The sequence below is a fragment of the Gorilla gorilla genome, chromosome 20 (genome assembly GCF_029281585.2).
Source record: "Gorilla gorilla gorilla isolate KB3781 chromosome 20, NHGRI_mGorGor1-v2.1_pri, whole genome shotgun sequence".
Taxonomy (NCBI): domain Eukaryota; kingdom Metazoa; phylum Chordata; class Mammalia; order Primates; family Hominidae; genus Gorilla; species Gorilla gorilla.
This window is the reverse complement of record NC_073244.2, coordinates 16,122,459-16,141,970: the sequence shown is the minus strand read 5'-3', so window position 1 is coordinate 16,141,970 and position 19,512 is coordinate 16,122,459. Positions and strand designations below refer to the sequence as shown.

The window sequence follows — 19,512 nt, the reverse complement described above, 5'->3', positions numbered from 1 at the left end:
TGTGTGTGACCATATTTGGAACATACAGTTGTTGCCTGAAACTGTTATGTTTCCAGCTGTGTCTTTTTTTTAATTTTTTTTAATCAATGAGATATCCTTTATTTATGAAAGCATAGTTCCAATGCAGAAGTCAAGCTTTATGGTTATATATTAGGATAGGTTCAGATCCAACATGACAATGTTTAGCACTAACTTTAACATGTTAATGCTCTGATTCCTGAATGTTTTTCTCACTTAATATATTCTCTCCAATGACAAGCTGGTGTGCTTGGCTTCTTATGCTGAAAAATATATGCCTGAATTCTATAACAAGCTATTAACAAAATCATGAATAGTTAATTAAATAAGTGCCAACACTACATGGAACTTACTGGCCACCAACTCAGAACCATAAAACTACACACACACACACACAAACAAAACAAAAAAAACACCAAAGAGAGATAGCTATCACTCTACATATGAATACTGTCCAGAATATCAGATCAATTATCAAATCCAAGGTCTCTGGTGTTTTGTCTCGCAGTGTTGAATATATGAATGCTTCTCTATTATACTGACTTGTATTATTTTCAACAAATAATTATGTGGACTCAAAATCTTACATTTTTATTTCTTTTCTTTCTTTCTTTTTTTTTTTTTTTTTTTTGAGACAGAGTCTTACTCTGTCACCCAGGCTGGAGTGCTCACTGCAACCTCCGCCCCCCGGGTTCAAGCGATTCTCCTGCCTCAGCCTCCCGAGTAGCTGGGATTACAGGCATGGGCAACCACACCTGGCAAATTTTTGTATTTTTAGTAGAGACGGGGTTTCACCATCTTGGCCAGGCTGGTCTTGAATTGCTGACCTCGTGATCTGCCCGCCTTGGCTTCCCAAAGTGCTGGGATTACAGGCGTGAGCCACTGAGCCCAGCCTTACATTTTTATTTCTAATTATAAAATCCAGATTAATCCAGAAAACATAAGTCACATGTAACTGAGGTAGGGTTTTCACTTTAAGAATATATTGTTTTATCACAATTTAAAAATTTACAGCTGTGTCTTTTATATTTATTTTTTATTTTAATTAATTAATTCCTCAATTTATTATTTATTTATTTATTTATTTATTTATTTATTTATTTATTTATTTTTGAGATGGAGTTTCAGTCTTGTCGCCCAGGCTGGAGTGCATGCGGTTGCTCGATCGCGGCTCACTGCAACCTCCACCTCCTGGCTTCAAGTGATTCTCCTGCCTCAGCCTCCCGAGTAGTTGGGATTACTGGCGCATGCCACCATGCCCAGCTAATTTTTGTATTGTTAGTAGAGACGGGGTTTTAGCATGTTGGCAAGGATGGTTTCGAACTCCTGACCTCAGGTAATCCACCTGCCTCGGCCTCCCAAAGTGCTGGCTTTCAGGCATGAGCCACTGCACCCAGACTTTCTCTGGGTGTTAATGTGTGCGTGCGTGCGAATGTGTGTGTGTGTCTTTGTGTCCACTCTGTTATGTGCCCATATGTGTGTGACTGCTGTAGTGTACATGTGTGAGTTTCTGAGTCAAGCTACCTCGGCTGGCTCCCGTCCTGGTCTCTTTTTGGCTGTGTGACCGCAGGCAAGTCGCTTACCCTCTCTGAGCCTCAGTTTTCCCTGCTGTAAAATGAGGGTACATACAGAATCCAGCTCAGGTTGTAAGGATCAAATACATAAAAGGTGTGGAGAGTTTAGAGCCAAGCCCTACACACGGTGAGTCCCCAGTGATGTTCCTCGTTCTATGTGTGGTGTGTGTGTGTCTGGGGCTGGGATCACGCCTGGCTGCCCCAGGGCCTGCAGCCTCCCACGCTCTGGGCTCTGCAGTGGAGGGTGTGGGAGAAAGGGAGGGATGTCCAGGACACTGACCTGTGTTATCAGGCTCTGGTGGCCTGGGCAGGGGGGTCTGGCAATTCTGTCTCATTTCTCATTCGGGAAATGCTAAATATTTATAGTTTGGGCTCCTGGGCCCAGCATCCCAGCTCCACTCCCAGGCTCTGGGGGCTGGGGAGTGGTTACCAAGCCTCCTCTCTCCTTCTGTCCCACTGCCCTCTCCCCGTCTCTAGCTCAGAGGCCCCACTGGACCCCCGGCTCTTCCTTGGACTTCTTGTGTGTTCTGTGAGCTTCGCTGGATTCAGGGTCTGGGGCATCAGAGGTGAGAGGGTGGGAAGGTAGGTGGAGGTTGATTCTCACTGTGGGGAAACTCCGACCACAGCTTGGCTTGGGGGCCCCCAGGCCACCCCGCCACCCCAGGCTGAGAGTGTGAAAGGCAGTGGGTGTTATACACACGTCCCAGTGCTGGGGGGTTGGTCAATCTCTGTTGTGGGGGGTGGGGCATGTCAGTGATCAGGGGACGAAGAGAGGACCGTACCCCCGGATCCTTGTGAGCCCCTGCTTGGTGTCTGAGTCCAGAAGTAAACGTGGCCATCTCCAGCCCAGAACCCTCCATGGCTCCTGCCTGACTCAGAATAAAACCCAAGTCCTCCTCCGGGCCCACAGGACCCTTCACACTTTGCCCTGTCACGTCTTACCTCCTCCTGCTTCCCCATTCTCTGTTCCGGCCTCATAGACATTTCTGCCATTTCCTTTTTTTTTTTTTTTGAGACGGAGTCTCGCTCTGTCACCCAGGCTGGAGTGCAGTGGCGCGATCTCAGCTCACTGCAAGCTCCGCCTTCTGGGTTCACGCCATTCTCCTGCCTCAGTCTCTGGAGTGGCTGGGGCTACAGGCGCTCGCCACCATGCCCGGCTAATTTTTTTTTTTCTTTGTATTTTTAGTAGAGACGGAATTTCACTGTGTTAGCCAGGATGGTCTCGATCACCTGACCCCATGATACACCCGCCTCAGCCTCCCAAGTGCTGGGATTACAGGCGTGAGCCACGGTGCCTGGCCTTTTCTTTTTTTTTTTTTTTTTTGAGCCTTGCTCTGTCGCCCAGGTTGGAGTGCAATGGCGCAATCTCGGCTCACTGCAACATCGGCCTCCTGAGTTCAAGTGACTCTACCACCTCAGCCTCCTGAGTAGTAGCTGGGATTACAGGCATGCATTACCATGCCCAGCTAATTTTTGTATTTTTAGTAGAGACGGGGTTTCACCATGTTGGCCAGGCTGGTCTTGAACTCCCGACCTCAGGTGATCCTCCCGCCTCGGCCTCCCAAAGTGCTGGGATTACAGGCGTGAGCCACCGTGCCTGTCCCCTTTCTGCCATTTCTTGGGTGCAATCTCCGGGCTTTTGCACCTGCTGTTCCCTCTGCCTGGAATGCTCTTCCTCTTCTCTCTCTTCCGTCAGGTCTTTGTGAAAGTGTCACTTATTCTTTATTTTATTTTTATTTTTATATTTAGTAGAAATGGACTTTCACCATATTGGCCAGGCTGGTCTCAAACTCCTAGGCTCAAGCAATCCTCCTGCCTTGGCCTCCCAAAGTGCTGAAATTACAGGCATGAGGCATTGTTCCAGTCAAGTGTCACTTCTTCTGTGAGGCCTTTCCTGACTCCTCTATTTTATTTTTTTTGAGACAGAGTCTCGCTCTATTGCCCAGGCTGGAGTGCAGTGGTGCAATCATGGCTCACTGCAACCTCTGCCTTCCGGGTTCAAGTTATTCTTGTGCCTCAGCCTCCTAAGTAGCTGAGACTACAGGCACGTGCCACTACGCCTGGCTGATTTTTGTATTTTCAGTAGAGACAGGGTTTCGCCACGTTAGCCAAGCTGGTCTCAAACTCCTGGCCTCAAGTGATCCTCCCACCTCAGCCTCCCAAAGTGCTGGGATTACAGGCACTTCAGCCTCCCAAAGTGCTGGGATTACAGGCGTGAGTCAGCACACCCAGTCCTGACTCCTCTATTAAATGTCCCCCACCTCCAGGACTGTCACCCCCTTGCCTGTTCCATTTTTCTCCTAAGCACGATTACCCTCTGACCTACCTAGCGGCTGTTTGACTTATTTCTCTGTTCTCCCAACTTGAATGTCAGCTCTTCAAGGGCAGGAATTTTGTCTGTTTGGGTTAAGGCTGTGTCCTCATTGCCTAAAACAGCATCCCTGGCACACAATAGGCACTCAAGGCATCTGTGGTTGAATGCATGAATGAGGCAATGTGTGTGTGAGATGGAGACCCTCGGGATATGTGCTTGTACAGGCATCAGGAAGTGTAGGTTTAGGGCCGGTGTGGTCGCTCACATCTGTAATTTCAGCACTTTGGGAGTCCAAGGTGGGAGGATCACTTGAGCCTAGGAGTTTGAGACTAGCCCGGGCAACACAGTGAGACCCCCTCCCTACAAAAAAGTAGCTGGGCATGGTGGTGCGCTCCTGTAGTTCCAACCACTCAGGAGGCTGAGGCAGGAGGACCACTTGAGCGCAGGAATTGGAGGCTACAGTGAGCTATGATTGCTCCACTGCACTCCAGCCTGGGCAACAGAGCACGACTCTCTCTTTTTTTTCTTTTTTTTGAGATGGAGTCTCACCCAGGTTGCCTAGGCTAGAAGGCAGTGTGGTCTCAGCTCACTGCAACCTCTGCCAGGTTCAAGCCATTCTTCTGCCTCAGCCTCCTGAGTAGCTGGGATTACAGGCATGCGCCACCACGCCCAGCTAATTTTTTGTACTTTTAGTAGAGACGGGATTTCACCTGTTGATCAGGCACCCCTGTCTCTACTAAAAATACAAAAATTAGCTGGGTGTGGTGGCACATGCCTGTAGTCCCAGCTACTTCGGAGGCTGAGGCACAAGAATCACTTGAACCCGGGAGGTGGAGGTTGCAGTGAGCTGAGATTGCAGAGCGAGACTCCGTCTTAAAAAAAAAAAAAAAAAGAGGGCGTGGGGGAGAGAGAGAGAGAGAAAGAGAGAAAGAGAGAGAGAGGGAGAGACAGAGAGAGAGAGCTTGTATATGGAGGTACAACCCTAAATCTGCTGTTCAAGGAGCGTTGCTGAGACTTGAATAAGGATAGGAAGGGAATGATGTTAAATTGTGAACAATGTTCCAGGCTGCAAAAACAGCAGGTACAAAGGACCTGAGGCTGGAACTTGCTTCGTGTGAGGAAGGGCCTGGGAGGAGGGCAGAAGGGGATATGGCAGATAGCACAAGTTTTGTTTTTTTTTTTTTGAGATGGAGTCTTGCTCTGTTGCCCAGGCTAGAGTGCAGTGGCACAGTCTCGGCTCACTGCAAGCTCTGCCTCCTGGGTTCACGTCATTCTCCTGCCTCAGCCTCCCGAGTAGCTAGGACTACAGGCACCCGCCACCACGCCTGGCTAATTTTTTTGTATTTTCAGTAGAGACGGGGTTTCACCGTGTTAGCCAGGATGGTCTCGATCTCCTGACCTCGTGATCCGCCCGCCTCCGCCTCCCAAAGTGCTGGGATTACAGGCGTGAGTCACCAAGATAGCGCAACTTTTTATGGACCATGGGTGGATTTAGGCTTTTCCTCTAAAGGAGGTGGGAGCCAAGAAGGATTCAGGGCAGAGGAGGGAGGGAGGGAGGGATGTGAACTGACTCAGATGTTCACAGGCGCCCTCTGGCTGCTGTCGGGGAGACTAGACCTGGGGTTGAGGATGGAAATCCAGAGAGCAGGGAGGCAGCTGCTGTCATCCAGATGGTGTCTTGAGCTGGGAATTCAGGGAGGGTCTGGGGGCAGTGGGGAGTAGCGGAGACGTGGAGGAATTCAGGATCTAAACAGAAGAGCAGACGGGTCCGGCTGATGGATTAGATCTGCTGAGATGGGTTGGATCTGCTGGGGTTTTGGTCTGAGGACGTGGAAGATGGGGTTTCCAATATCCGACGGATGGGAAGGCAGTTAGTGAGACGTTTCCCTCACCCCACCTCACCTCCTTGCACCCTGCTCCCTTTGCTTTTTTTTTTTTTTTTTTTTGAGACAGTGTTTTGCTTTTGTTGCCCAGGCTGGAGTGCGGTGGTGTGATCTCGGCTCACTGCAACCTCCACCTCCCAGGTTCGAGTGATTCTCCTGCCTCAGCCTCCCAAGTAGCTGAGATTTCAGGCCTGTACCATCACACCCGGCTAATTTTGTACTTTCAGTAGAGATGGGGTTTCACTATGTTGGTCACGCTGGTCTCGAATTCCTGACCTCAGGTGATCCACCCACCTTGGCCTCCCAAACTGCTGGGATTACAGACATGAGCCACAGCACCCAGCCTCCCTTCGCTTTTGCTTTAACCTCTCCCGGGTTACTTTAATACATCAGGCAGGGTCCAGTCTCAGAGCTTTTGCACTTAGATCTCCTCCTCCACCAGGCCTTCCCTTTAGGCAACCCCCTCTCCAGCTGCCCCTGCACAGACCTGCGTATTCTTTACCTAGTTTGCTGTTTTTTGTTATTGTTTTAAGAGACAGGGTTTGCTCTCGTCCCCAGGCTGGAGTGCAATGCTGCGATCATAGCTCACTGCAGCTTCAAACTCCTGGCCTCAATCGATCCTCCCGCCTCTGCCTCCCAAACAGCTGGGATTACAGGTGTGAGCCACTGAGCCCAGATTTACAAAATAGTTTAAAAATTAGCAGGGCATGGTGGGTCACACCTGTAATCTCAGCATTTTGGGAGGCAGAGGTGGATTACTTGAGGCCAGGGGAGACCAGCCTAGGCAACATAGCAAGACCCTGACTATACAGAAAATTTAAACATTAGCCAGATGTGGTTCTGTGCACTTGCAGTTCCTTTTTTTTTTTTTTTTTTTGGTAGAGACAGGGTCTGGATATGTTACCCAGTCTGGAGTCTGGTCTTGAATTCCTGGCCTCAAGCAGTCTTCCCGCCTTAACACAGGCCTGAGCCGCCTCACCAGTCCTACTGTTATTTTTATATTTATTATTTTATTTTATTTTATTTTTTTGAGATGGAGTCTCGCTCTGTCACCCAGGCTGGACTGCAGTGGCACAATCTCGGCTCACTGCAAGCTCTGCCTCCCAGGTTCACGCCATTCTCCTGCCTCAGCCTCCCAAGTAGCTGGGACTACAAGTGCCCGCCACCACGCCCAGCTAACTTTTTGTATTTTTAGTAGAGACGGGGTTTCACCGTGTTAGCCAGGATGGTCTCGATCTCCTGACCTCGTGATCCACCCGCCTCAGCCTCCCAAAGTGCTGGGATTACAGGAGTGAGCCACCGCGCCTGGCCCTACTGCTATTTTTAGCATTTAACATTGTCTAATATGCTCTATTTATTCATCCTATACAGTACATATTTATTTTTTTGCCCACTAGGGGAGGGATTTTTGTCTGTTTTGTTCCTAAATGTATTCCCAGTGCCTAGAAAGGGGGCTGGCACACATGTGTGCCTAGTGACTGCTTTTTTTTTTTTTTTTCTTTTGAGACAGAGTCTTGCTCTGTCGCCCAGGCTTGAGTGCAGTGGCGTGATCACAGCTCACTGCAGCCTGGAACTGCTGGGCTCAGGCGATCTTGGGATGACAAGCCCTTGCCACCATGCCCAGCTAATTTTTGTATTTTTTGTATAGACAGGGTCTCTCTGTGTTGTCTAGGCTGGTCTCCAACTCCTAGGCTCAAGTGATCAGCCCACCTCGGCCTCCCAAAGTGCTGGAATTACCGGCCTGAACAGCCCCATAAGCCTTGTTTTTATTTATTTATTTATTTTTGAGATGGGGTATCACTTTGTTGCCCGGGCTGGAGTGCAGGGGAGCGATCATGGCTCACTGAAGCCTTGAACTCCTGGGCTCAAGTGATCCTCCTGCCTCAGCCTCCCGAATAGCTGGGACCAGAGGTGTGCACCACGTCTGGCTAATTTTTTTTTTTTTTTTGTAGAGACAGGGGTCTCCCCATGTTGCCCAGGCTGGTCTCGAACTCCTGGTCTCAAGCGATCCTCTCGCCTCGGCCTCCCAAAGTGCTGAGCTTGCAGGCGTGAGCTACGGCGCCCGGCCTCGCTTGTCGAATGAATGAATGCTTGAGATGCGTTATCCGGCCTGGCGCCAGGAGCTCGGTGTTGAAGCCAGAGTGGGATCACCCTGGGGCCCTCCAGCCGCGAGGGGAATGAGATGGGGACTGAAATTATGGGCCCGGGACATCGCGGGTGTAGACGCGCGCATCCCCGCGTGGAAGCGGAGGGGTCTCGCTGGGCCCCAGCATCCCGTCTTCTTTCCGTTCCTCCTCTGCCTGCAGGTCCGCCGCGATGGGGAAGCCCTGGCTGCGTGCGCTACAGCTGCTGCTCCTGCTGGGCACGTCGTGGGCGCGGGCGGGCGCCCCGCGCTGCACCTACACCTTCGTGCTGCCCCCGCAGAAGTTCACGGGCGCCGTGTGCTGGAGCGGCCCCGCATCCACGCGGGCGGCGCCCGAGGCCGCCAACGCCAGCGAGCTGGCGGCGCTGCGCATGCGCGTCGGCCGCCACGAGGAGCTGTTACGCGAGCTGCAGAGGCTGGCGGCGGCCGACGGCGCCGTGGCCGGCGAGGTGCGCGCGCTACGCAAGGAGAGCCGCGGCCTGAGCGCGCGCCTGGGCCAGTTGCGCGCGCAGCTGCAGCACGAGGCGGGGCCCGGGGCGGGCCCGGGGGCGGATCTGGGGGCGGAGCCTGCCGCGGCGCTGGCGCTGCTCGGGGAGCGCGTGCTCAACGCGTCCGCCGAGGCTCAGCGCGCCGCCGCCCGGTTCCACCAGCTGGACGTCAAGTTCCGCGAGCTGGCGCAGCTCGTCACCCAGCAGAGCAGTCTCATCGCCCGCCTGGAGCGCCTGTGCCCGGGAGGCGCGGGCGGGCAGCAGCAGGTAACCTCGCAGCCTCCCCGGAGAGCAGCATCGTCTGTGAAATGGGGGTTTTGCAACCCCACGATCTCTTATCCACAGTTCTGAAATCCGCAAAACCCTGAAAACCGGATTCCTACTCGCCCCTTCTGGTAACTTATTTGGGTCAAAAAGTGACTGGTGGCTATTTATAGCCTTCACTTAACCACTTAATGTGAATAGTCATAGGATCCTATAATTAAGCATATCATTATCACGTAAAGACCAAAAACCCCTTTAGGAGTGTTATGTATATTCTATACACACATGCATATACATAACCCTCCCTGTGTCACTGTGTCTAAATCCAGCCGTGTTATTCTGAATTCTGGAACGTGTCCTGGTCTGGGTTTGGGATAAGAGAATGTTGCTCTGTGACAGTCCCTACATTACAGGGTTGGTGAGAGGAGTCAGTAAGTTAGATACTGTTGGATGTGTTCTTATTATCCCTACTCTACAGAGGAGGCTGGGGCACAGATCAGTTAAACCATGAGCACCAAGAGCCGGTATTTAAGCCCAGCTCTGTCTGCACTTTATTTTTTTAATTTTATTTTTGAGATGGAGTCTCGCTCTGTCTCCCAGGCTGGAGTGCAGCGGTGCGATCTTGGCTCACTGCAACCTCCACCTTCCAGGTTCAAGCGATCCTCCTACCTCAACCTTCCGAGTAGCTGGCATTACAGGCGTGAGCCACCACACTCAGTTAATTTTTTTCGTATTTTTAGTAGAGACCGAGGTTTCACCATGTTGGTCAGGCTGGTCTCGAACTCCTGACCTCAGGTGATCCGCCCGCCTTGGCCTCCCAAAGTGCTGGGATTACAGGCACGGGCCATAGCGCCCAGCCTGTCTGCACTTTAAAGCCAAGTTGTTTAGCTTTTGGGGAGGATCATTCCTAGGGCTGGGACACCCCCACTGCCAGATGTCCAGGTCATTTGGGAGCTGGGAGATTTATCCACCATTTCTGCCCCTGAGACCAGGCCTCCTGGCCTGAGGGTTAGTGCAATTACACCTGACTTTCTCCGTCACCCCAGGTCCTGCCCCCACCCCCACTGGTGCCTGTGGTTCCGGTCCGTCTTGTGGGTAGCACCAATGACACCAGTAGGATGCTGGACCCAGCCCCAGAGCCCCAGAGAGACCAGACCCAGAGACAGCAGGAGCCCTTGGCTTCTCCCATGCCTGCAGGTCACCCTGCGGTCCCCACCAAGCCTGTGGGTAAGTCGACATTAGGGCTGAGGAATTGTGGGTAGAGGAAAATTGAGGAGTCAGGATTTTAGTGGCAGATTTCTCTCATTGTGAGAAGACCGGAAGAAATGATACTCTTATTCTGATTAAAAATAAGACCAAACTTCTAAGGTGTGAAAATAGGATAAACAAGAAATAGAAGAGGAGGGACTCTTACTTTAGTGAGGCGATGGTTGGGACTGCTACTTTGGTAAGAGTTTGAACTGGTTCAGAGTACCATATTCAGGACTTATATTATGGTGAGGAGACCATAAAAAACCAGGGTTTAAGAACCCCAGAGTTGGCCGGGCGCGATGGCTCATGCCTGTAATCCCAGCACTTTGGGAGGCCGAGGTGGGTGGATCACGAGGTCAGGAGATCAAGACCATCCTGGCTAACACAGTGAAACCCCATCTCTACTAAAAATACAAAAAATTAGCTGGGTGTGGTGGCGGGTGCCTGTAGTCCCAGCTGCTCGGGAGGCTGAGGCAGGAGAAAGGCGTGAACCCGGGAGGCGGAGCTTGCAGTGAGCCGAGATCGCGCCACTGCACTCCAGCCTGAGCGACAGAGCGAGACTCCATCTCAAAAAAAAAAAAAAGAACCCCAGACTTGACATTTCCTTTGATTAGAGACAAGTGACCCAGATTCTTAGGTAAGGAAATGGCTATTGGAGCTCGGATTCTGGTGAGGAAATGGGAGAGGCAGGCCTCTTATTCTGGTGAGGAAATGGGAGAGGCAGGACTCTTTGGTAGAAAAGTGGGAGAGGCAGAACTCTTATTCTGGTGAGAGGACCTGTGAGAATCTTGACTCTTGCTCCAGTAAGGGATTGGTCAGCCCAGGCTGTGCCTCCCCCATATCCCTGTGCCCACAGGCCCATGGCAGGATTGTGCAGAGGCCCGCCAGGCAGGCCATGAACAGAGTGGAGTGTATGAACTGCGAGTGGGCCGTCACGTAGTGTCAGTATGGTGTGAGCAGCAACTGGAGGGTGGAGGCTGGACTGTGATCCAGCGGAGGCAAGATGGTTCAGTCAACTTCTTCACTACCTGGCAGCACTATAAGGTGGGCACAGGTGGGCAGAGGCAGGGAAGGGGAGGGAGCCTGTTCTGGCTTCCTGACTTTCCTGCCCTGCCAGGCGGGCTTTGGGCGGCCAGACGGAGAATACTGGCTGGGCCTTGAACACGTGTATCAGCTGACCAGCCGTGGGGACCATGAGCTGCTGGTTCTCCTGGAGGACTGGGGGGGCCGTGGAGCATGTGCCCACTATGATGGCTTCTCCCTGGAACCCGAGAGCGACCACTACCGCCTGCGGCTTGGCCAGTACCATGGTGATGCTGGAGACTCTCTTTCCTGGCACAATGACAAGCCCTTCAGCACCGTGGATAGGGACCGAGACTCCTATTCTGGTAAGGAGAACTCCTATTCTGGTGAGAGGATAGGGGAGGCGGGACTCCTGTTCTGGTGAGGGAATGAAAGGAGGTAGGGTAGGTAAGACGCCCCTCTGGTAAGTATAAGGATAAGCAAGCTTTTATTCTGTCAAGAGAACAAAGGTCAGGACTTTTATCCTGGTGGGGGGATGGGGAGTCCAGATTCCTTCTCTGATGAGGCAAAAAAAGAATCAAGACTCCTGTTCAAGTAAAGGGCAGAGGGTGAGAGCTAGTACTCTTATTCTAGAAAGGAAGTAGATACTTTTCTTTGATAAAGGAATGAACGGTAGACTCCTAGTTTGCAGAAAAGGTGGGAAAGGTGTGACTTGTACTTTGGTAAGGAGATAGGGAAGGAATTAAGGCTATTACTCTGAAGAAAGTTGGGGGGCCAGGGCTCCTATTTTTTTGCTGAGGAGATGGAAGATCAGGGCTTGTATTCAATAAGAATGGGAGGGGCCAGGGGATGCCTGGCAAAAGCCTTGCACTGTGAGGTGCAGGTAGAGGCTTTTATTCTGGTGAGAGGACATGGACTCTCTCTCTCCCCTCAGGTAACTGTGCCCTGTACCAGCGGGGAGGCTGGTGGTACCATGCCTGTGCCCACTCCAACCTCAACGGTGTGTGGCACCACGGCGGCCACTACCGAAGCCGCTACCAGGATGGTGTCTACTGGGCTGAGTTTCGTGGTGGGGCATACTCTCTCAGGAAGGCCGCCATGCTCATTCGGCCCCTGAAGCTGTGACTCTGTGTTCCTCTGTCCCCTAGGCCCCAGGGGACATTGGTCAGCAGGAGCCCAAGTTGTTCTGGCCACACCTTCTTTGTGGCTCAGTGCCAATGTGTCCCACAGAACTTCCCACTGTGGATCTGTGACCCTGGGCGCTGAAAATGGGACCCAGGAATCCCCCCCGTCAATATCTTGGCCCCAGATGGCTCCCCAAGGTCATTCATATCTCGGTTTGAGCTCATATCTTATAATAACACAAAGTAGCCACAGACCGTGTCTGGTTTGTATCTGCACCTGGCAGGGGTCACTCCCTGGGCCCGCCCTCCTCGTCCTCCACCTCCTCCTCTTCCTCCTCCTCCTCCTTCAGGTCCTCCAGGATGAGGTTGTCCAGGTCTTCCAGGAGGCCGCCCTGGCTCAAGCAGGTGGCCACAGTGGAGCCACTGCTAATGTGAGGGTTGCTGGGGTGGAGCACTTTGGGCAGGTGGTTCTGCTTCCGGCTCTTGGGGTGAGCACAGGATGTCCCAGGCACGTGGGGCTCTAGGGAGGGAGAGGTGCTGCAGACATGGGGCTGGAGGTCCCATGAGAGTCTGGGGAGGAGGGGACTTAGGCCACGCGGGGCTCTAGGGAGGAGCTGAGACCACCAGATACGGGGACCAGCGCAACTGGACATTCAGGGGTGTTGAAGATACAGGAGACCTGGGGACATGGGGGTCACCTGAGATTACAGGGGACAAAACAGGGGCCCCAAACCCAGAGACCATGGGGGCAGAGGCCATGGGGACCCTCAGGCACGGGCCACTGGGCTGAAACCTCAGAGCCTCGTGGGCAAGACCACGGAGACTGGGGGGTCATGGAGGCCATGTGGAAGCAGTGGCTGCTGCTGTGGGAGACAAAGTGGACTGAGTGGAGATTTGGGGACTTAAAGGCACAGAAGGGGACAAAGACTGTCCAGGCTTTTGGGGGAGAAGAGCCTCACCTCGCCGGTTGTAGCAGTCGGCAGCTGAGCAGGAGTGAGTGTGGGTGCTGCGGCGATCCGGGTCCCGGTCCCAGCGCGGGGGGAGGATCCGTGTTGGATACACGGGGAAGCCGCACCCGTAGCAGGGGGACGGGGACCCCATCTGTGCCCAGCCCCTGGGGGCGGGCAGGGCTGTGAGGGTCCGAGGGCGAGGCTGGGCCAGGGTGGGGCCAGGGCAGGGAGGGGCAGGGCTGGGGTAGGGCAGGGCTGAAGGGGAGCTGGGGGTCAGCGCCCTCACCGGAAGTTGTGCCGACACTTCGGGCAGTGGAACTCAGCCAGGCCCCACATCTTGTCAGCTGGCACTGGCTCGTAGCGCTTCCGGCATTTCCGGCACCGGGATACCTGGTGGTGGTGGGCAGGGAGGTACAGAGAGGAGACCAAGGATTGTCAGAGGTGTCTGAGGTTGGGGTCAGGGCTAGCAGTGTGCTGCAGCGGCTGGCCTCAGCTTGAGCAACCCAACTCAATCAGTGACTTCACGTGGGTAGCCTGATATTGACCATGGTGGGAATATTTACACCACAGAAATTGGCAAACACTACACATCTTGGCTTCCTGCCTCTTTTGCAAGAACTAGTTAAGCATTGACCTGAAGTGAACTACTAGTCAGGAGGTTCAGAAGCCAGATTTGGGGCTGTGCTTCTGAGGTCAGATTTGGTTTCTTTTCTTTCTCTTTTTTTTTTTTAGAGACAGAGTCTCACTCTGTCACCCAGGCTGGAATGCAGTGTTGTGATCATGGCTTACTGCAGCCTCGACCTCCCAGGCTCAAACGATCCTCCCACCTCAGCCTCCTGAGTAGTTGGGACCACAGGCACACACCACCACTCCCAGCTAATTAAAATTTTTTTTTAATTAAAATAATTTTTTTTTGCCAGGCACAGTGGCTCATGCCTGTAATCTCAGCACTTTGGGAGGCTGAGGTGGTAGATTGCTTGAGCCCAGGAGTTTGAGACCAGCTTGGGCAACATGGCAAAACCCCATCTCCACACACACACACAAAATACAAAAATTAGCCAAGTGTGGTGGTGCAGGCCTGTAGTCCCAGCTGCTTGGGAGGTTGAGGTGGGAGGATCACCTGAGCCCAGGAGGTGGAGGCTGCAGTGAGCTATGATCCCGCCACTGTACTCCAGCCTGGGTGACAGGGCGAGACCCCATGTCTTCAAAACATATTTTTTTGGAGACAGGGTCTCACCCTGTCACCCAGGCTGGTCTCAAACTCCTAAGTTCAAGCGATCCTCCCTACTTAGCCTCCCAAAACACTGAGATTGCGGCCATGAGCCACTGCGCCTGGCCAGGTTTGATTTCTGTAGTAGCTGTTCAATTGTGGGTCAAGGGTCAGGTTCTGGGGTAAGGAGGTATTGGGCTTCTCACATTTAAGGTCAGAAGTCCAGTCCTGGGTCAGGGGTTGGGATCAGAGATCAAGGCTGAGCTCTGAGTTTGGAGGTCAGGGATTGGACTCTCAGTGATTGAAATCCTTAGGTCAGAGGTACAGTCACTGAGGATGGGAGTCAGGAGTGGAGTTCGGGACAGTCAAAGTCGAGGTTAAGTTTTAGGTCATCACCTCCTTCCGCTGGGGCACGCGGCGCCACCAGACGTGGTCGCAGGAGGAGCAGGCAAACTGCCGGTCCACAGCAGGGATAAGGTCGTCCTGGGCACGTTGAAACATGCGTAGGTTGGCTTCTGTCAGTGGCAGGAGGGAGGTCGCCACTGCCTGTGGAATGGGGCAGGTGGGGATGAGGTGGGGGGGTGTCACCCCTTCTGCACCAACATAAGCATCAGCCCTCCTCTCCCTACAGACGAGTCCTCTTCCTGCCCCAGTGAATATCTCCCCTCCTGCCCTAATGGACATCCTTCTGTGCCTGCAGATGTCCCCCTCCCCACTTCCCCATCCCAAGCCCTAGCCACCAACTCACCTGAATGTCCCGGTCCTGCTTCATATCTTCTGGTGGATCCTGGGTGGAGATAGCAGGGGCAGAAACTGGGGATGGGGCTCAGGCCTCTTTCCACCCGTTTGCTGGGGGAGGCCCCCAGCCGCAATGAGTAGGGTGCCCCTAACTCGCCAGAAGCTCACAGAGCACCACTCACTTATTGAGAGCCAGGTGTGTGGCCTCAGTTGTCCTCATAGCAGCCCTGAGAGGTGGGCACACCTGTTACCTTATTGCTCAGATGGGGAAACTGAGGCTTAGGGGAGGGCTTGCCTGAGTGAGGCTAGCCTGACCCCCATACTCACTTCCTGCCTGCAAATGCCACATGCTTGTTGGTGTTGTGACATATCGCCCCTTTGAGGCCACGTTGTGCTCGGCTAAGTGGGAGAGAGATGTGGGTTCAAATCCCAGCTGTATCACTTCCAGCTGTGGGGACTTGGGCAAGCCACTCCCTGCCCCCTGGGTTCCCACTGACAGGCATGTTAGAGCCCAGGCTCTGACTCCAGGTGGCCAGGGTTCAAATCGCAGCTGCCCCTGCTTGCTGGCAAGCGACTTCGGCCTCAGTTTCTTTGTCTGTGAAATGGGGATAAATAATAGGACCTGTCTCCTGGGGTCACTGCGGTGATGAAATAAATAAATTCCTGGAGTCTTGCCATGTGGGAAGTACTCAATGAATGCTACCCTCTGCTAATATTATTATTATTATTATTATTATTTTATTTTTGAGACGGAGTTTCGCTCTTGTCGCCCAGGCTGGAGTGCAATGGCACAATCTCGGCTGACTGCAACCTCTGCCTCCCAGGTTCAAGTGATTCTTCTGCCTTAGCCTCCCAAGTAGCTGGGATTACAAGCATGCACCACCACGCCCAGCTAATTTTTTGTATTTTTAATAGAGAAGGGGTTTCACCGTGTTGGCCAGGCTAATCTTGAACTCCTGACCTCAAGTGATCTGCCCGCCTCAACCTCCCAAAGTGCTGGAATTACAGGCGTGAGCCACCACACCTGGCCCCTCTGCTATCATTTTTATCATACTTTTATATGTATAAATGTAGACTATGATACATGTTTTGTTATACTCTGGTTTTGTTTGTTTTTGTTTGAGACGGAGAATCGCTCTGTTGCCCAGGCTGGAGTGCAGTGGTGCGATCTCGGCTCACTGCAAGCTCCGCCTCCCGGGTTCACGCCATTCTCCTGCCTCAGCCTCCTGAGTAGCTGGGACTACAGCACACCCGGCTAATTTTTTTTTTCGTATTTTTAGTATAGACGGGGTTTCACCATGTTAGCCAGGATGGTCTCGATCTCCTGACCTCATGATCCACCTGCCTTGGCCTCCCAAAGTGCTGGGATTACAGGCATGAGCCACCGCGCCCGGCATTTTTTTTTTTTTTTTTTTGAGACAGAGTTTCACTCTTGTTGCCCAGGCTGGAGTGCAATGGTGTGATCTCAGCTCACTGCAACCTCCGCCTCCTGGGTTCAAGTGATTCTCCTGCCTCAGCCTCCCGAGTAGCTGGATTACAGGCATGCGCCACCATGCCCAGCTAATTTTGTATTTTTTAGTAGAGACGGGTTTCTCCATGTTGGTCAGGCTGGTCTCAAACTCCCGACCTCAGGTGATCCGCCTGCCTCGGCCTCCCAAAGTGTTGGGATCGCAGGCGTGAGCCACCGCGCCCGGCCTATTATACTCTTTAACAGCCCTACACTGAGCCTTTCAGGCAGGCTAAATCCACAGCGTTCCCATCACCAAAGCTGTCAAAGAAGCAAAGTAGCCATGATGCACCTGTGCTTCAAAGCCATTCATTCATTCATTCATTCATTCATTCAACACAAGGGTTCCATTCCCCTGCCTCTCTCTCCTCCCCAATCCTCTGCTCATCCCAGCCTTTCTAGAGACTGCCACTAACAACCCTTCCCCACCTCCCAGCCTTTGCTTATGCCATTCCCTCCCCCACCCCAAGACCCCTGCCTTTCTTTCCCTTTCCCCTCCCAGGGCTCACTCCTCCCCATCCTTTAAGGCTTGGTGCCTCCTCCTCCAGTAAGCCTTCTCTGACCTCTGCGCCCCCGCTATGATGGCAATAATCCTGGCTCCTTTCATTGCTTAGTTTCATGGCTCTCTCCCCCATTGAATACAATCAGCACATAATGAGCGCCTACTGTTTGCAGGCTCCCTGGCCGGACAAATGATGGAGAGGTGAAAAAGTGAGATTGGGTGATGAGTTATGGACCGACAATGCCTGGTCCCTCCTGTTTCAGAGAGGGGTCAGTCACCATGAACGGGTCGGGTCCCCCCTCTTGCTCTCCCTCCCGTGACCCGGTTCTTTGCGAGGGGAGGGGACAGGTTACCTGGGCATCCAGATCGTTACTTAGTTCTTGGCCATCTTTTTGCTTTACCCCTGCGGGGGAGAGTGCATATAAGGGAAGGGCCCTTGAAGGGTCTGTGGGAGTTCCAGGCCACCCAGAGCCGCGACGCAGAGCCTCCCCAAGGCTGGGACCTCCGGGGGAGGTGATCTCAACGCCTCTCCCTAGACCACGCCCCCTTGGCGCTCCCACGCGCGGTCCCCGCACCAGGCCCGGGACCCCCGCAGCCTCACCGTACACGATGGAGCGCCCCACTCCCGTGTGGTCGCTGCCGAATTTCCTCATCAGAGCCCCCGCCTTCTTGGAGGATACCTTCCCATGAAACTTCTCCCGGAGGCGCCGGACGCTCTTCTCCAGCTGGGATGGAGACAGGGGGGTTCCGGTGGGGGAAGGGGAAACGGGATCATCCCTCCCCCATCTCTAGGCACCGTTCTCCCGGCCCGAACTTGACCCTTGGTTTTGGCCTCCGCCGCCCCCCCCCTTCATCCCTTTACGGCATTTCCTGGAAAAAGCCAAAGTCCCCACAGGGCGTTGGGGGAAGGCGCGGACTGGGGCGAGCGTCCCAGCCTAAGGTGGGGGGGGCGGCCAGGTTATCTCTGGCCTCTGACCTTTGACCCTGCAGCCCCCGCTTTTCCTCGGGGAGGCCTCATTTCGCTCTGGGGAAACGTGGGAGTCACTTTCCTTTTCAAGGGGGGCGAGCGCCAGGCAGGGGTAAGGATCTGGGGTTCTAGAATGGGGGTCCCCAGGAACTGCGAAGCCCCCTCCGCGCCTCCCGGCCGCTCCTCGGGGTCTGTCGCGGCTGACCCCGGCCCAGCCGTAGCCATCGCTTACCTCCACACCTTCCTGAGACATGGTGGCGGCGGCGCAGTTCCCCGCGAGGGTCCGCACTGCGCGGCTCAGCCGCCCCCCTACCTGGGTGCGCCCGTCGGTCCAGCAGCCGCGCAGGGCAGGGGGCGGTGCCTCGGGGCCGGCTCCGCCCTTCCTCCCCGGCCCCTGTTTCGCTTTCGATTCAGGGGGGACCCGGCGCGCTGGCTCCGCCCTGGCTCCGCCTCTGCTATTGCGCCCCAAACCCAGGCGGGCGCCCCGGGTCTGCACCCTGCGGCGGAGCGCGCAGATCTCGGACGGGGGAGGCGGCGCGGCCTCTGCAGTCGGTCACATGTCCCCACGCTGCGCGGGGTCCGCGTCTTCACGTCCCTCGTGGGGGCGGGGCCGCATCAGAAGGCCGCGGCGAGGCCCCGCGCCCCCCCACCCAGCGCGCGCTCCCCAAGTTCATCACCCTCCTTCCCCGGGAGTTTGGCGCTCATGAGGACCTGGGCCCTTTTCCTGCCCTGAGTCTCTGTCCTAGCTACGGTCACCTCTCTGAACCTCAGTTTACCCCTCTGTGAAATGGGGAGAATCCTGGTGTCTACACCATGGAGTGGAGTATGTGCCAAGATTCCCGAGTGGATCGCGTAATAGCGCCTGGCTTGCAGTAGGCGTTCAACTAGTCACTGGGCCACCTGCTGTGTGCCCTTGATAGGGGTAGGCAGTGTGTGTGTGGTTGGGGGGAGCGGTGCTTGAGAAAAATACAGATTCTTGGTCTCTAGTAGCCCGGTAGAATCCGGCTGTCTCAGGGATCCAGGGAATCTGCAATGGTTAAGAACCCCGTGGGACGGACAACTCTAACCCAGTACAGGGCACATCGGGGAGCCCTTAGGTGGTGGGGCTCTGGCCCAGCCTGGGGACACAGAGATGGCAACTTCATTGGAGGAGGGGATGCTTTGTAGAGTCACTGAAATTGGAGGTCTTAGCTAGGGGAGGAATAGAGTGGGGAGATGAGGCAGCCGTGCAGAGCCCCCAAAGCAAGACTAAGTCTGGGGTTTTTGGGCAAGGGCTTCTCAAGCCCAGCACTCTTGACACTTTGGGCGACCTAGTTCTTTGTGTGGGGGACTGTCCTGTGTATTGGGGGACATTTAACATCATCCCTGGCCTCCACCCACTAGATGCCAGTGGTTCCCTACTCTCCCCGTTGTGACTACCAAAAACGTCTCCAGAGACTGCCAGATACTCTCTGAGGGGCAAAATAGCATTGTGTTCAACGACTCCAAATTTTTTTCTCCATTGCACACCCCTATAGGTAAAAGTGTTAAAGTTACACCCCCAGATGGATATTTAT

The 19,512-nt window shown here is 53.9% G+C and overlaps 2 protein-coding genes across 4 annotated transcripts; one reads left to right on the top strand and one right to left on the bottom strand.

The window, feature by feature from the left end:
• The first annotated feature begins 2,000 nt into the window (after nt 1-2,000).
• Nucleotides 2,001-12,334, top strand: ANGPTL6 (angiopoietin like 6). 2 transcript variants are annotated; one of them, XM_055371805.2, is made up of 6 exons: nt 2,001-2,158; nt 8,096-8,687; nt 9,731-9,911; nt 10,792-10,979; nt 11,053-11,323; nt 11,893-12,334. In XM_055371805.2, the coding sequence occupies exons 2-6, from the start codon at nt 8,106-8,108 to the stop codon at nt 12,081-12,083; spliced, it is 1,413 nt and encodes a 470-aa protein (XP_055227780.1). In that variant the 5' UTR covers nt 2,001-2,158; nt 8,096-8,105; the 3' UTR covers nt 12,084-12,334. The 2 variants fall into 2 exon arrangements, with proteins under 2 accessions (XP_055227780.1, XP_063557060.1); XM_063700990.1 differs by lacking the exon at nt 2,001-2,158 and having other exon boundaries at nt 7,525-8,687.
• SHFL (shiftless antiviral inhibitor of ribosomal frameshifting) lies at nt 11,429-18,524 on the bottom strand. Of its 2 annotated transcripts, none has more exons than XM_019015218.4 (8): nt 18,189-18,524; nt 17,591-17,714; nt 17,343-17,392; nt 14,991-15,029; nt 14,639-14,788; nt 13,319-13,422; nt 13,042-13,196; nt 11,429-12,602 (listed from the first exon to the last, which is right to left on the bottom strand). In XM_019015218.4, exons 1-8 carry the CDS (start codon nt 18,207-18,209, stop codon nt 12,370-12,372), a joined length of 876 nt encoding a protein of 291 aa, XP_018870763.1. In that variant the 5' UTR covers nt 18,210-18,524; the 3' UTR covers nt 11,429-12,369. The 2 variants fall into 2 exon arrangements, with proteins under 2 accessions (XP_018870763.1, XP_018870764.1); XM_019015219.4 differs by having other exon boundaries at nt 13,042-13,088; nt 18,189-18,509.
• Between the last annotated feature and the right edge of the window lie 988 nt (nt 18,525-19,512).